This window comes from Podarcis gaigeae, assembly GCF_964106915.1.
Source record: "Podarcis gaigeae genome assembly, chromosome: 14".
Lineage (NCBI taxonomy): Eukaryota > Metazoa > Chordata > Lepidosauria > Squamata > Lacertidae > Podarcis > Podarcis gaigeae.
This window is the reverse complement of record NC_139690.1, coordinates 45,725,319-45,739,543: the sequence shown is the minus strand read 5'-3', so window position 1 is coordinate 45,739,543 and position 14,225 is coordinate 45,725,319. Positions and strand designations below refer to the sequence as shown.

At 46.3% G+C, this 14,225-nt stretch overlaps 2 protein-coding genes across 3 annotated transcripts in view; both read right to left on the bottom strand.

Moving 5' to 3' along the window:
* Positions 1-14,225, bottom strand: part of LOC310831093 (myosin-11) — a 1,553,087-nt gene that overhangs the window by 977,810 nt on the left and 561,052 nt on the right. The window lies entirely within an intron of this gene.
* EMP2 (epithelial membrane protein 2) lies at positions 356-10,035 on the bottom strand. 2 transcript variants are annotated; one of them, XM_083711896.1, is made up of 6 exons: positions 9,245-10,035; positions 8,193-8,283; positions 4,350-4,496; positions 2,559-3,911; positions 2,246-2,449; positions 356-2,210 (listed from the first exon to the last, which is right to left on the bottom strand). In XM_083711896.1, the coding sequence occupies exons 1-4, from the start codon at positions 9,320-9,322 to the stop codon at positions 3,724-3,726; spliced, it is 504 nt and encodes a 167-aa protein (XP_083568022.1). In that variant the 5' UTR covers positions 9,323-10,035; the 3' UTR covers positions 356-2,210; positions 2,246-2,449; positions 2,559-3,723. The 2 variants fall into 2 exon arrangements, with proteins under 2 accessions (XP_083568022.1, XP_083568023.1); XM_083711897.1 differs by having other exon boundaries at positions 356-2,168.

Sequence of the window (14,225 nt, the reverse complement as noted above, 5' to 3'; positions counted from 1 at the left end):
GCACATATTAATTTTTTTGCTTTTGTTAGTCATGGGGAAAGAAGGCAAAGCAATTAAAGCCTTTGAACACTTGAAATTCTCAAGACGCACAAAGAGGCAGGCCTTCTACCTCCAAGTATCCAGTCAGGCGCCGCTTTCAAGCCTGTCTTCCCAGTCCTTGGGGCTAGAAGGCTGCTTGAGAACGAAATGAAAGTTGCTAGTCTCAGAATGCTTGGTTGAACTCGGCAGGCGTTTGTGGGTGTACAGTCCCACCCACTCCTACCTCTTCATCTTAATATCTAGCATCTCCTAAAAAACGCTGGGCTTCCCTTCAGCGTTTAGGCAGATGCTGCCAAGAAACCAAACTGCAACACGGTATCGGCACAATACTGGTTGTAACTTTTATTTCCGTGTACACAGATGGTATATAAAATACAAAACAACCGAGGCACAGTCGGTAGAGCTAAGCTAGCAGTCTTGACAATCACTGTCCTCCGCTAAGCATTTTTGGATTTCTCAATTTCTCCCCCAACCCCAGAACTTGAAAAATGGTAGTACTAACGTACGAAGGAGTGCCTATTATTCCCAGGCGAGTGGCAAAGGCAATAATAGCATTGTCAGAATTGGGGTTTTTTGTATTCTCTGGTTATATTATGATTTGCAATTCAAATTTCTATTAAAGTGGTCAGAAAATATAATTGGCATAATGTTATCTATGTATGTACAGGTACTTTTTTTTGTTTTGTTTTTTTACATAAATACAAATTCTATCTATATAAAAAACACACCTGGTCAGACTAGTTCATTCTTTAGAACAGAGAATAAATGGGGGTGCAGATTCTTGCATACAATGTATGTGTGGCTGCATGCGGAATGTCTGGGGATTTGAGAGGATGGTGCAGGAATAGGGTGCAATAAATCTGGGATTGCGCGGAGGGGGGAGAAACAGCAACAGAGTGTGGGCAACCTTTCAGTGGCTTTATGCCAATGGTGGGTGGAGCAACAGATCTGGTTCTCTTTGCACAGTAGGGTCTATCCCAACCATGCAAAAGTCACAAGGTTTCTCTCTATACACCATCGCTTCAAAGATGTCACTACAGGCACACAAAAAGCATGGTTCTATGTTCCATACAGGAGCATAAAAGTGATTCTGGGAGGAGCTGGGATCATCAACTTGGTCTTTTAACTTAGCCTGATTTACTTAAAATGAGTTGTCGCCAGTTTATCCATTTGGCCAAATGTTTTTGTTTGCAGGATCTAAAACACTCCCATCCCTTCCCTGCCCCCCAGGCTTATGCTAACATTTCAAGTTGGGCATACCTTTAAAAAATGCCGATAGTAAGGACAGGTTTTCTAGAGCACCATTTTGAGAGATGAAAGGGGGATTACAGAGGGGAAATGGCCATACGAAGATGCAAAAGAAAACATATTTAACACACACAAAAAGCGCTCCTACTAAAAAATGCCCTTCCATACCGCTCACAATGGTTGTCTGTTAAATAGCTGCATTCTTGCACATTCTCCGAAATCTCAAAAAGGTCCCTCGTATTGAGAGATCAAATGAGCTACATGCACATTTAATTTAAACTGGATGGCAGCATGATTCCAAAGGCAGCTGATGTTCAAGAGGATGCAGATCAGCTGACAACCCTGCAGACAGAGAAATCCTAAGCATGCTTACTCAGAAGAAAGTCCCTGTTGAGTTTAATGGGACTGGTACCCTAGGAACAGAGAGAAGGATTTTGCAGCCTTAGTGATCGATGGGTCGTCCTTTTCCATTAATATCTTTTAATGCCCTATAAAGCCATCTTTGTTGTTGTTAAGGCGGTCAGACATTTGTAGCTATACGAACAAGGCTCCTGGGTGAAATATGGGATCCTTAAGAGCAGCCTGAGGTTATTCAAGGTTTTCCCCCCTTCTAATAATAAGAGCCTCTGGGGTTTTGAAAACCAGGTGACTTGGTGGGTAAATTTGTCAGACAGATTGGAAAGACCTGATATATTTGCCAACAAATATGCCAGATAGCCAAATACTGGCTCATTGGTTGGTTGAAGCCGTGATTTGGGGCAATCAGGAATCCCAAACTTTTCTGGAATAAAGCTGTAGTGTTGGGTGGCTCTTTCCTGGTTGTAAAAATAAAAATTGAGTCTTCCTGCCTGCTGTATTTACCTCAAAGTAGGGAAGCTGTGCTTTAGCACTGACATTTTCCTGCTAAAATGACGTCAAGCAATCTGGTCTGTGACCGTTTAATAAAATTTGATTTGACGTCAGTGCTTTCTTCTGAGTCAGAAATTTTGGTTTGCCTAAGCCTAATATTGCCTACAGCAGGGGTGGCAATTCTTAGGGCCATATCTGGTCCTCCAAATGATTTTTGCCAGCCCCTAACAACTTGGTGGTGTTACTTATTTTCTGACGGCCACTGTGCTGACAGCTCTCCATGATCCACGCAAGGAAAAGGCCCTTCAGATACCTGAAGAAGTGTGCATGCACACGAAAGCTCATACCAAGAACTGACTTAGTTGGTCTTTAAGGTGCTACTGGAAGGAATTTTATTTGTTTTGACTATGGCAGACCAACACGGCTACCTATCTGTAACTGTTCTCAAAGACAAGATAGCCTTTCCGTTTAAATTCTTCCAAAACGCAGAGAAATAGTAAAGATTAAGACACGGCTGGACTGCCGCCGCAGAAACAAGCTGAGAGGTGGTGGGCTTGGGAAACTGCCTCTCTGGGTGTCAATCAAGGCAGTGACCATCTTTGCGGCTTCTTGAGGTAGCTCTGGATACATGGTTCAGCAGGAAGAGGATCGGTCCCAAAGCAATTGTTTCAGCCTTAGGCAGGTAACGTTCTCTGAACCTTTCAGGGCTCTTCAACTACACACCTATCGCAGCAGAGCACTATCTTCCGTGGCGATAACTTAAGACACTCCCAGCTAGAATTATTTTGAAGCATGGCATGGTCAGATGTGCCCAAGCTTGATTTAGAGCAGGCTGCACCCCTGTTCTGCCACCCCCTGCCATGACCATTAACCACACCGGCACTGCGCCAAACCAAATGGACCCTTGAGATCAGCCCGGAACCATAGCGTTGAGCTTGCCAGCGTCACACCAAACCATTGCTTTTTAGAAAGAACCTCCTAGGCTGGCATTCAATCACTGGAGGAATTACCGGCTGCAGGATTATCTCCCAGATCCACAGAATTATTCTGTGGCCAAGGGCAGTCTAGAACCACCACCATCCCATCCCTATTTCTCAAAAGAATCCCAGACGTCCAGTTGAGCACATGTTGATAGCGACAGAATAATGTTTACTGTGCCCTGCCAGCTGTTCACATCTGTCCTACAGAGCCATAACCAGCTGGGGGGAGGGATGCTTTTTTTTATTAATGCCTAGTAACATTACCTTGTATAAGAAAAGGAAACAAGAATAGGTACAATCAATGACTTTTGGGAGACTACCATAGGCATGGGTTGCCTTTAACGTACCCCACCCACGCCGGGGGGGGGGGGTTAGCTGTTCCAGTTCACCTGCATTTTCCCCCTCCCATAGTCCTTGTTTCAACACCAAGCAGGGAGGAGGAGGAGGAAGGGGGCCGTGGCAGGACAAAAAATACAGACAATAACTTTTCCTTACTACAAAACCGCTCTTCTGCTATATACAAAATAGTTACTGGACTCCCAGTACTGCGAAACGGACAGACCGTTTCCTTTTCTCTCTCTTCCCCCTTCAACTAGCCGCTGCAGTTTTATTTACGCTTTCTTAGTATTAGGTACATGATTCCACTGAGCAACGTGAAAGAGAAGGCGACCCACGCCAGGACATAGGAGTAGCCGTACTGCCCGCTGGACACCTGGAAAAAGTCGTACTGCGGACCCATGTGAAACTCCTCGTGGCGGTCTGTGTAAATGGACGCAGCGATCATCACGCACAGACCTGGGAAGGGAGAGAAGGGAGAAAGCCCATGAATGGGTTGAGGATAGACCTGCCCGGAACCAGCCTCCTGGTGTTCTCGGCAAGTTAAGACTGAAAGATCTCTAAGCAATCAGGAAGAAGCACTAAGCATCCATGAAACCATCTTGCTGTCGAGGTGGTCTGGGTCTAATCAGTTCCTGGACAGGGGAGACTTAGGTCTCAGGTCTGGCCCCAGAAATTTCAGGGTCTGGGATGCAACCCAAGGGCAGCCCCTGGTGATGTCATGGGGTAGGCCCTGGAGACGGAGGTTAATTGGGAGAAGAGATGGGGAGCACCCTCCCCAGGCTCTTTGTGCTGTCTTATGGCGCAATGGGTCAGTGTGACAGTTCCTTGTCACAACTCCATTCTCTTTCGTGAGAGCGGCCGCTGCCCATCCTTCAACCGGGAGGAGGTACTCACAGGATAGCAGCTGGATGATGGATGTTAAGACGAATCTCTCGCCTTGCTTTAGGCGGAACAGTTGGAGGATGAAAACGAAGAAGGCCACACAGCAGAGGATGGTGGAGAGGATCATCGTCGCCTGAATTGCCTGGATAGACTGGTAGTCTGTAAAACATACGTGGGGAGGAAGTAGCAGTTACGGTGCATTTAGGAAGATTCCTGCATTGCAGCGGGTTGGACATAGATGACCCTTGTGGTCCCTCCCAGTTCTTAGGATTCTGTGAGTTCTACAAGGACAACCCTGAGACTTAAGGGGGAGAGAGCCAGTGTCAATCCCTTGTCTCAATTTAAGAAAGCAGGTAGGAGAGGATTGGGACTGCTTCTCACTGCGAGAAGCAAAGCTACAGGGAACCAGGCAGAGGGCCTTCTCGGTAGTGGCACCCGCCCTGTGGAACACCCTCCCATCGGATTTCAAAGAGATAAACCTGACATTTAGAAGACATCTGAAGGCAGCCCTGTTCAGGGAAGTTTTTAATGTGTGACATTTTAATGTATTTTTAATCTTTGTTGGAAACCGCCCAGAGTGGCTGGGGAGACCCAGCCAGATGGGCGGGGTACTACTACTACTACTAATAATAATAATAATAATTTATTGAGAGCAATTTATTATTTATATGCCACCCGTCTGACTGGGTTTCCCCAGCCACTGGGCAGCTTCCAACAAAAGATTAAAAAGACAATAAAACATCAAACATTAAAAACTTCCCTAAACAGGGCTGCCTTCAGATGTCTTCTAAATGTCAGGTAGTTGTTTCTTTCCTTGACATCTCATGGGAGGGTGTTCCACAGGGTGGGTGCCACCACCGAGAAGGCCCTCTGCCTGGTTCCCTGTAACCTCACTTCTCTCAACGAAGGAACTGCCCCAAGGTCTCTATGGATTTTTATATGCTGCCACCCCTCCCAAACCAATATTGCTGGGTCAGATCTTCGATGGTGATCCTTGGATGCTGTAGTCAGTGGTTCAAAATACATCTGCAAAGCACCTCTTGACGCTTGCCTTCCCACACTAGCAGTCTAGTCCCTGCACCGTCTCAGTGCTTCCCAAAGGGAAGTTTGTTTTCTGAGGTCTTGACAGTCACATTTAATTTCCGGGCTGGTTGTTTTTAAAAATAAAAATTATATAAAAAAATAATCATCCCATTAATTTTTCCTTCTTGGAACCCACCTGCATCCTGCCAGCGACTTCCTCCCGCCACTGCTTGCGCAGAGTGACAATAAGAAAAGGTGTCAGCCTCTTGCCAACTCTCCTGAATCCATTTCCTCCCACCCTCCTGCTCCCCAAATAAATGCAACTTCCACAAAGAGTAACTTTTCAGAGTCTGGCTGCGCCAGCCAGCCCTGCCCTTCCTTCTGTTGTTCTTCAGACATCAGCGAAATCAGGGGATTAACTACGAGATGCAACCAGGGCAGGTAGAGGCATTAGAATCATAGAATTGTAGAGTTGAATGGGACCCTGAGGGTCATCTAGTCCAACCCCCCCCCTGCAATGTAGGAATCTCAGCTAAAGCATCTATGACAAATGGCCATCCAACCTCTGCTTAAGAACCTCCAAGGAGAGCACCACCTCTCACAGGAGACCGTTCCACTGTCAAAAAGCTCTTAACTTCCCAACCACCACCTCCTGCCTTGCACACCTATATTTCACTGTTTAAACTACATCGTATTTTTTGCTCTATAAGACTCACTTTTTCCCTCCTAAAAAGTAAGGGGAAATGTGTGTGCATCTTATGGAGCGAATGCAGGCTGCGCAGCTATCCCAGAAGCCAGAACAGCAAGAGGGATTGCTGCCTTCACTGCGCAGCGATCCCTCTTGCTGTTCTGGCTTCTGAGATTCAGATTTTTTTCTTCTTGTTTTTCTCCTCCAAAAACTAGGTGCATCTTGTGGTCTGGTGCGTCTTATACGGTAGTTGCCAATTAATATAAAAATTGCTAAGCATCTTTTTTTAAAAAAAGTCATATGACTATACCATTCTAGTTTTGAAAAGCAAGCTTTGAGACGGATGCCTACATAGTGTTTTATTCTTAACATAATGGTTCTAATATCTAGCCATGTATAATCTGGTTTACCTGTATCTACAAAATGAGCTACAGTCATACCTTACAGACACTTCAGGTTGTGTTTTTTCAGGTTATGGACCACCGAAACCCAGAAGTACCAGAATGGGTTACTTCTGGGTTTCGGCGGTCGCGCATGCACAGAAGCGCCGAATCGCAACCTGCGCATGTGCAGACGCTCCACTGCAGGTTGCAAACGCTGGGGGTTGTGAATGGGCATCCCACACGGATCACATTCGCAACCCGAGCGTCCACTGTACTACTCTGTGCTTAAGCAACCTAGAAAGAATTGGTGTATTATCTACTAGTTTCTTGATCAGAAGGAGAAAGTTTTACAGTGGTACCTCGGGTTAAATACTTAATTCGTTCCGGAGGTCCGCACTTAACCTGAAACTGTTCTTAACCTGAAGCACCACTTTAGCTAATGGGGCCTCCTGTTGCCGCTGCTGCGCGATTTCTGTTCTCACCCTGAAGCAAAGTTCTTAACCCAAGGTACTATTTCTGGGTTAGCGGAGTCTGTAACCTGAAGCATCTGTAACCTGAAGTATATATAACCTGAGCTACCACTGTACTGTTAGATTTATTCACAGGAGAGCATTTCTTAGGCGAGGTCTCCAGGACTGCCGCTAATTGCTGCTGTGGTACATGGCCGGCAGCCGTGGCAAGGGCACTGCACACAAGGGGACCCAGGCGGCTGGCAGCCAACTATACCCATCGCCCCATAAGTAGGTTCCCTGCCAACGCACAGCGAGCCTCTTCCACAGTGCCCAGCTCCTGCATAACACCCACCAACAGCTCCTGAACTGCAGCCGCTCTGCAACAGCTGAAGCAAGTCTCTCCCGGCCATGACCCAGATTAGGACACCACAGACCTCTCACCCTCCATCCTCATCTGCATGCCCTCCCCACTCTCCGTCTCGGCTACCATCATCACTTTCTACCTCCTCCCCCTTCCGGCATCAAGCGCGGCACCCGGGACAGCCAATGGGCAGCGAGATTGGAACTGCCTGCATCCAATCACATGGCCGGCTTCACCGCAGAGGCCCCATGGGAAATGTAGTTCTTTTTAGGAGTCAAGCAAAAAAACCAGGAACCAAAATTTTACCCCCCAAAACGAGGACATGTCCAGGAAAATACAGGTGTATGGCAACCCTACTCAGGAACATCCTTAAAAAAGATTGGCCAACACCCATTTCTGCACGCCATGATGTCATCACATTTTCCAGCCAATGATGAAGAGAAGTGCATGGGGAAATGTTATTGTGATGATGTCACATTTTTTTAAAAAAAAATACACACTCCTGGGAAGACATTGATGGTGGGTGGGGGGAACGAAGTAATCCCACCCTGAGATGCACGAAGAGCCATCTGATATGATACAATAATCTTTATTGTCATTGTCCTATAGAGAACAATGAAATTGAAAAAATCTACATAAGACATTCAAAACCCAACAAGCCTGCTATCCCAGCTATCCCAGCCTGGTTAACCCCCTAGAAACTCTGATACCCCATAATTAAATACAATATACTCCCACAGAGACTACCTTATACTGCGTTTAAAACCAAAATCGCATTTGGATAAAAACTGTTTCTCAGGCAGCTAGTCCTAGTCTTTATAACCCTGTACTTTCTTCCAGAAGGCAGAAGCTGAAAGAGATCATTTCCGGGGTGCGCGCTATCCTGCGCTATCTCTGCAGCTTTCTTATGACACCTGGAAGCACAGATTTGAAGCATAGATGACTCACCTGGGAAGGTCTCATCCAAGGCTGTACAGTTAGTGCCATTGAGGCAGCGATGCCAGACGTCTGTGGAGAAGTCCTCCCCGACCCACCAGGCCTGGAGTAGGATGATTTGAAAAAGCACATGAAAGTATAGATCTTGGAGGATTGATCAGTCAATTTCACTTTGACGCCAGTTTTGCACAATCAGCTGTGCCCAAAATGGCTTCCAGCAGACGTTTCAAAACATCAAAATACAAACAGAGCATGTTGGTAAATTGAAAAATGACAAAAACCTGACAAACACAGAAAAAATTCAATATTACTCCCCCCCCCCCAAAAAAAGTCTAGGTTTAAGTAAAACCAGAGTTAACTGACAATAAAGTTTCTGGTGCTGGTCTTCCCAATTTGATTTGATTTAACATTTGTATTACGCTTTTCCAATGGCAAATGCTGAGCTCAGGGCCTCCAGCTCACAAGAATCACAATAGCATTTAAGAAGCAGTCTCTTTACCATCAAGTACAATAGCGCATAAATAAAGCAGATAACAAATTCATCAAAACGATTATTACAGTTCAGTTAAACCAGGCATGGCCAAACTTGGCCCTCCAGATGTTTTGGAACAACAATTCCCATCACCCCCTGACCACTGGGTCCTGTTAGCTAGGGATGATGGGAGTTCTAGTCCCAAAACATCTGGAGGGCCAAGTTCTAAATATCAGAAATCGTCCATCAAAATGATTGATACACTTCAGCAAAGTCACTTCCTGCACTCCAAGGAGCCTGCCTTATATGCAGCTCAGAGGGGAACGGTCCTCTTACCAGGGTAGGTGGTTGGCTCCCATATCCTTACTCTAGAGGAGGCTGAAAGCAGCCAAAGACCAATGTCAGGGAGGGCAATGGTGGCAACAGGTTCAAAACATCCAGCCCCTCCAGTAAAATGCATAGAGTGTCTCCACTTTCAATTTGTGGAGTCTTTTTCACTTCCATTTCGAAGACTTTCTTTTCATCTTTGAACACCAGGCACACAAACACACACCCCGAATAAAATAAAAATTGCTGTTCGCGGGCAACTTACGCTGTCAATCGTGGCGATGAACAGAAGGGCAGCTGAACTGATGTGGAAGACGATGATGAAGGCGAGGAGAATCAGCATCTTTGCGAGGGGAGAGTTGCTCTAGTCTAGAGGAAGAGACCAAAAGACAAGGAGGGAAAGTGGTTCAGAGCTTTGGAAATGGGTGTTTACTGTGAAATGATGGTGATTTCTTATTAAATTTATATGCCACCTTTTCTTCAAAAGACCACCAGGTGGCTTAAAACACAGAACATAAACAATACAATTCCATACGTATTATGCTATCTATACAACAAACAAGGTTTTATAGGTACCATTGTAATAACGCATACATACATAAAGAAAAACACTCCTATAGAACAACTTTTTGGCTTCCGCCTTCATCCATTGCTCAGATAGACAAATCAAAGTTGCCTTCACATGACACACAGACAAGCTTCTATTCTTATTTATATTATATTATTATTTTTATATTTATATCCCCAACCCAAAAGGATATAATTATTTCCTTCAAGGAGTTTGAAGTGGTCACCTGGTTCTCCCCCTTCCCGCTCCTCCTCCCCCCACAACAACCCTGTGAGGTAGATTTGGCTGAGAGGAAATGTTTGGCTGAAAGTCACTTGGTGAGTTTCATAGAGGCTGAGTATGGGGACCTGAACCCAGATCTCCCAGATCCTAGTCCAGGAGTGGGGAATCTGAGGCCTTGGGGGTAGATGTGGCCCTCCAGGCCTTGTTATGTGGCCCTCAAAACCCTCCCCAGGCCACACCCCTTCTCTGTAAAGGTAAAGGGACCCCTGACCATCAGGTCCAGTGTTTTTATTTATGTTGGAAGCTGCCCAGAGTGGCTGGGGCAACCCAGTCCGATAAAGTAAAGGTAAAGGGACCCTTGATCGCTAGGTCCAGTTGCGAACAACTCTGAGGTTGAGGCGCTGATCTCGCTTTACCGGCCGAGGGAGCCGGTGAACATCTTCCGGGTCATGTGGCCAGCATGACTAAGCCGCTTCTGGCGAACCAGAGCAGCGCACGGAAACGCCATTTACCTTCCCACCAGAGAGGTACCTATTTATCTACTTGCACTTGGACGTGCTTTCGAACTGCTAGGTTGGCAGGAGCAGGGACCGAGCAACGGGATTCGAACCGCCGACCTTCTGATCAGCCTCTGTGGTTTAACCCACAGCACCACTCGCGTCCCTGTACCTCCCTCAAATGTGCATTTAGACAGTGAAAATTCCACTTGCTTGCTTGGAACAGAGAGGGGTGTGTGAGAAGACCCTGTACTTTTGCACCACTTCAATGTAGCCTATTTATTTATTTCACTAAATTTATATAAAACATGGCGGTGTAAGCCTTTGGCAATTGCACAGACTGGCTGAGCGAATCCGACAAAGGACAGGGGGCCCACTGCAGCAGTAAGCTTAGAAGAAAAATGAGCTGCACTTATTTCTTACTGGAAAAGGGTCTCTCTACTCTGACTCTAGTCTTATCATACCATTTCTGGCAGTGTGTACTTTGCGATGGCTGGGAAGAAAGAGATTTCTGTAACATCTGTGGTTTAAAGAAGATTTTGCAGTCATAAGGCCTAGAAACCTGAAAATAAATTCATGCATGAGACACACTGCAATTTTCACATGCTCCGGCAGAATGGAATCGAGCGAGGGATTTCTTGGAAGAAACGAAGGCAGACGTATCACTGGGAATTCGTGAACCACTGAGAATCTCGAAAGTTCTCACGCACAGGTCTTTTTCAACCAATCCGCTATAGGGCTTTCATATACTTTTATTTATTGCTTCAACAATCCCCTTTAGATCCAACGTTCCATATCTTTTGGCGAGGCAAAGGAACATCTGTTGCAGCTTGCTAAGCTAACACTGTGGCATTCGGGCATGCAAACTAACCCAGCCTATGTACCTTGGTTCTTTTTTCCTTTTCTTTTTTTGGGATATAAAAATACAAAACGAAGCTGGCAGCCCCAGACAAGCTGTCGTTTTTCATTTTGAGCAGACTAAGGGTTGTTGCTTTGTGGCTTAGAAAAACAAACGTTTTCAAAACAGTTAAAAAGAGCTAAGTCTTGTTTTAGCATCTGGTTTCGATCACCTCAGATTGCTGAATGCAAAGGAGGGCAGGTCCATCTTCCGGAGGAGAGGGTGAATAATAATAATAATAATAATTAATTAATTAATTAATTAATTAATAATTTATCTATATTCCGCCCTTCTGGATGGGTTTTCCCAGCCACTCTGGGTGGCTTCCAACAAAAGATTAAAAGTACATTAAAACACCAGTCATTAAAAACTTCCCTAAACAGGGCTGCTTTCAGATGTCTTCTGAACGTCAGATAGTCATTTGTTTCCTTGACATCCGATGGGAGGGCATTCCACAGGGCAGGCGGCACCACCGAGAAGGCCCTCTGCCTGGTTCCCTGCAACTTCGCTTCTCGCAGTGAGGGAGCCGCCAGAAAGCCCTCGGAGCTGGACCTCAATTAGCCGAGCTAGCTAGAGAGAGAGAGAGAGAGCTTCCATTCACCAAGGCAATCTATCTGGCAGTACCAAATTCCAGGGGCACGCAAGGGGGAGGGCAGCTGCCTTGATGCCCTGCTTCTGGGATTCCCGGGGGCATCTGGCTGTGTTCCTTTGTGGGCCGCATGCCAGCGGTGTGTTGGTCCAGAGGCAAAGGTGGGTGAAGAGACAGGTGTGACTCTACATTAGCCTACATTCCAGCCACGCCAAAGCCATGGGTTTCTACATGCACACACTGGTCTCTCCATCCTGTATCCAGGCAAGCACGAGGCATTATCACAGCTCAAAGGGAGATTCCCACCAGGTAAAAACACTTGAAAAGTAGGAACGGCGAGAGGTGCAGCTTTGGGAGAGGTGGGGTGTATTTGTCCTCTTCCCATTCCCATCTGGTTGGCTGCTCTGAGTACAGAATGCTGGTCCAATTCAGCCAAGCTCTCCTGAAGTTCTTTCTCTCTTCGTTCCATTTTGCTTCATTTCCTCTTCCTTCTTTTTCGCATTTTAATTTTGGGAAGACGGGCATCTCAAACACGACAGCCAAGCCCTCTTCCTCTCTGCACAACCCAGAGATCCGTAAAGGAATCCATCGGATCTGGTGTTGAACCCAGGCACCTGGGGGCTTGAGCTGTTCCCCTTCTGTTACTGTCGGAATAAACGGAAACGGTCTTGGCCCAGTATACCCGAAGGAGCGTGTCCATTCCCATCATTCTGCCCAGACACTGAGGTCCAGCTCTGAGGGCCTTCTGGCGGTTCCCTCACTGCGAGAAGCGCAGTTGCAGGGAACCAGGCAGAGGGCCTTCTCGGTGGTGGCGCCTGCCCTGTGGAACACCCTCCCACCAGATGTCAAAGAGAAAAACAACAACCAGACTTTTAGAAGACATCTGAAGGCAGCCCTGTTTAGGGAAGCTTTTAATGACTGATGTTTTAATGTGTTTTTAATCTTTTGTTGGAAGCTGCCCAGAGTGGCTGGGGAAACCCAGCCAGATGGGCGGGGTAGAAATATTATTATTAATTATTATTATTATTATTATTATTACTACTACTACTACTACTACTACTACTACTACACTGAATGACAGTGGCTTTCTGGGATTCCAGACAGCGAGCTTTCCAATCCTACCCAGGGATGCCGGGAACCAAACCTGTGACCCACTGCATGCAAGGCAGTTGCTCTACCACTGACCCACGGCCTGTCCATAAATGTCACCCTATATTTGTCACTTTGGTGGTTATGGGTTTTGAGGGGGAGTTTTCCCAAGGCTCTAGGAAGGCCAGACACCATCCTCTTGCTATATGAAAAAACTGTTCCCTTTCCCTTATGGGGTATTCCAAAGCTCGTACAGAGTCCTTAAATGGGTTCCCTATCGGTTGGAGAAAATAACAGAGGCCAACCAGAGTATATTGAGAAGCAAAGCGGCTAGTAAGCCTGATCTTTATTGAAGGAAAATATACTGTTGTAACAGGGTTCCCATCCACCACACGCAGGAGGGAGAACCCTGAACAGTGGTGTGCAAGCTCTTATACAGACTCTTGAAATAGCCCACCCTGTAGCCCAAGACCACCACCCCCCAAACATCATACATACATCACAGAAGGAGGCGGTCTACAACCAGGATACCTGATAATGGTCACTGGTTGCAATAGATGGGCAGCAAAGCCATTCTTTTGTGGCCATTTACTTTAGTTCCTGAATACAGGTCACAGGCTCACCCTATTCATACACAAATACACCCTTAAAACAGGATTTGCAAGCAAAAAGACAATGGGAAGGCTTTCCCCATTTGCCTCCCTTACTGCAGAGGAATATTTGAGGTCACTGGGAGAGTCAAAATAACTTCAGGATTGCTCTCCCATACTATTTCAGACACATGGTTCATATATTTAGATAGGTGTGCATTTATGAATATTTATTCTATATCTGAGACCTTGAAATTCTTCGAACACTCTTTTGCAAACTCCCCTTAACAGGGATTTTTTTTACTTTCTGCAAGGCCAGGATATTTCTGCCCCGTTTCGCCGGTCCCTCCACAGCACAGCGTGGAAAGGGAAAGTTGGAGTTTGGTTTGGAACAAAGCACTTGGGTTTTCCTTTCGGCAGGCCAAAGCAGGAAGCTGAATTGCCATTGAACAAACAGCTCGCTGTTCAGGTACACAATAGGCAGGGGTCAAAAAGTTTGCCCTGAATGGAGCAGAGACCACTCAAGGGTCGGCTGGGGTGCGGTTTGAGAGAGAAACAGAAGGCTTGTAGAGTTTGGATTTGATATCCCGCTTTATCACTACCCGAAGGAGTCTCAAAGCGGCTAACATTCTCCTTTCCCTTCCTGCCCCACAACAAACACTCTGTGAGGTGAGTGGGGCTGAGAGACTTCAGAGAAGTGTGACTGGCCCAAGGTCACCCAGCAGCTGCAGGTGGAGGAGCGGGGAAGCAAACCCGGTTCACCAGATTACGAGTCCACCACTCTAAACCACTA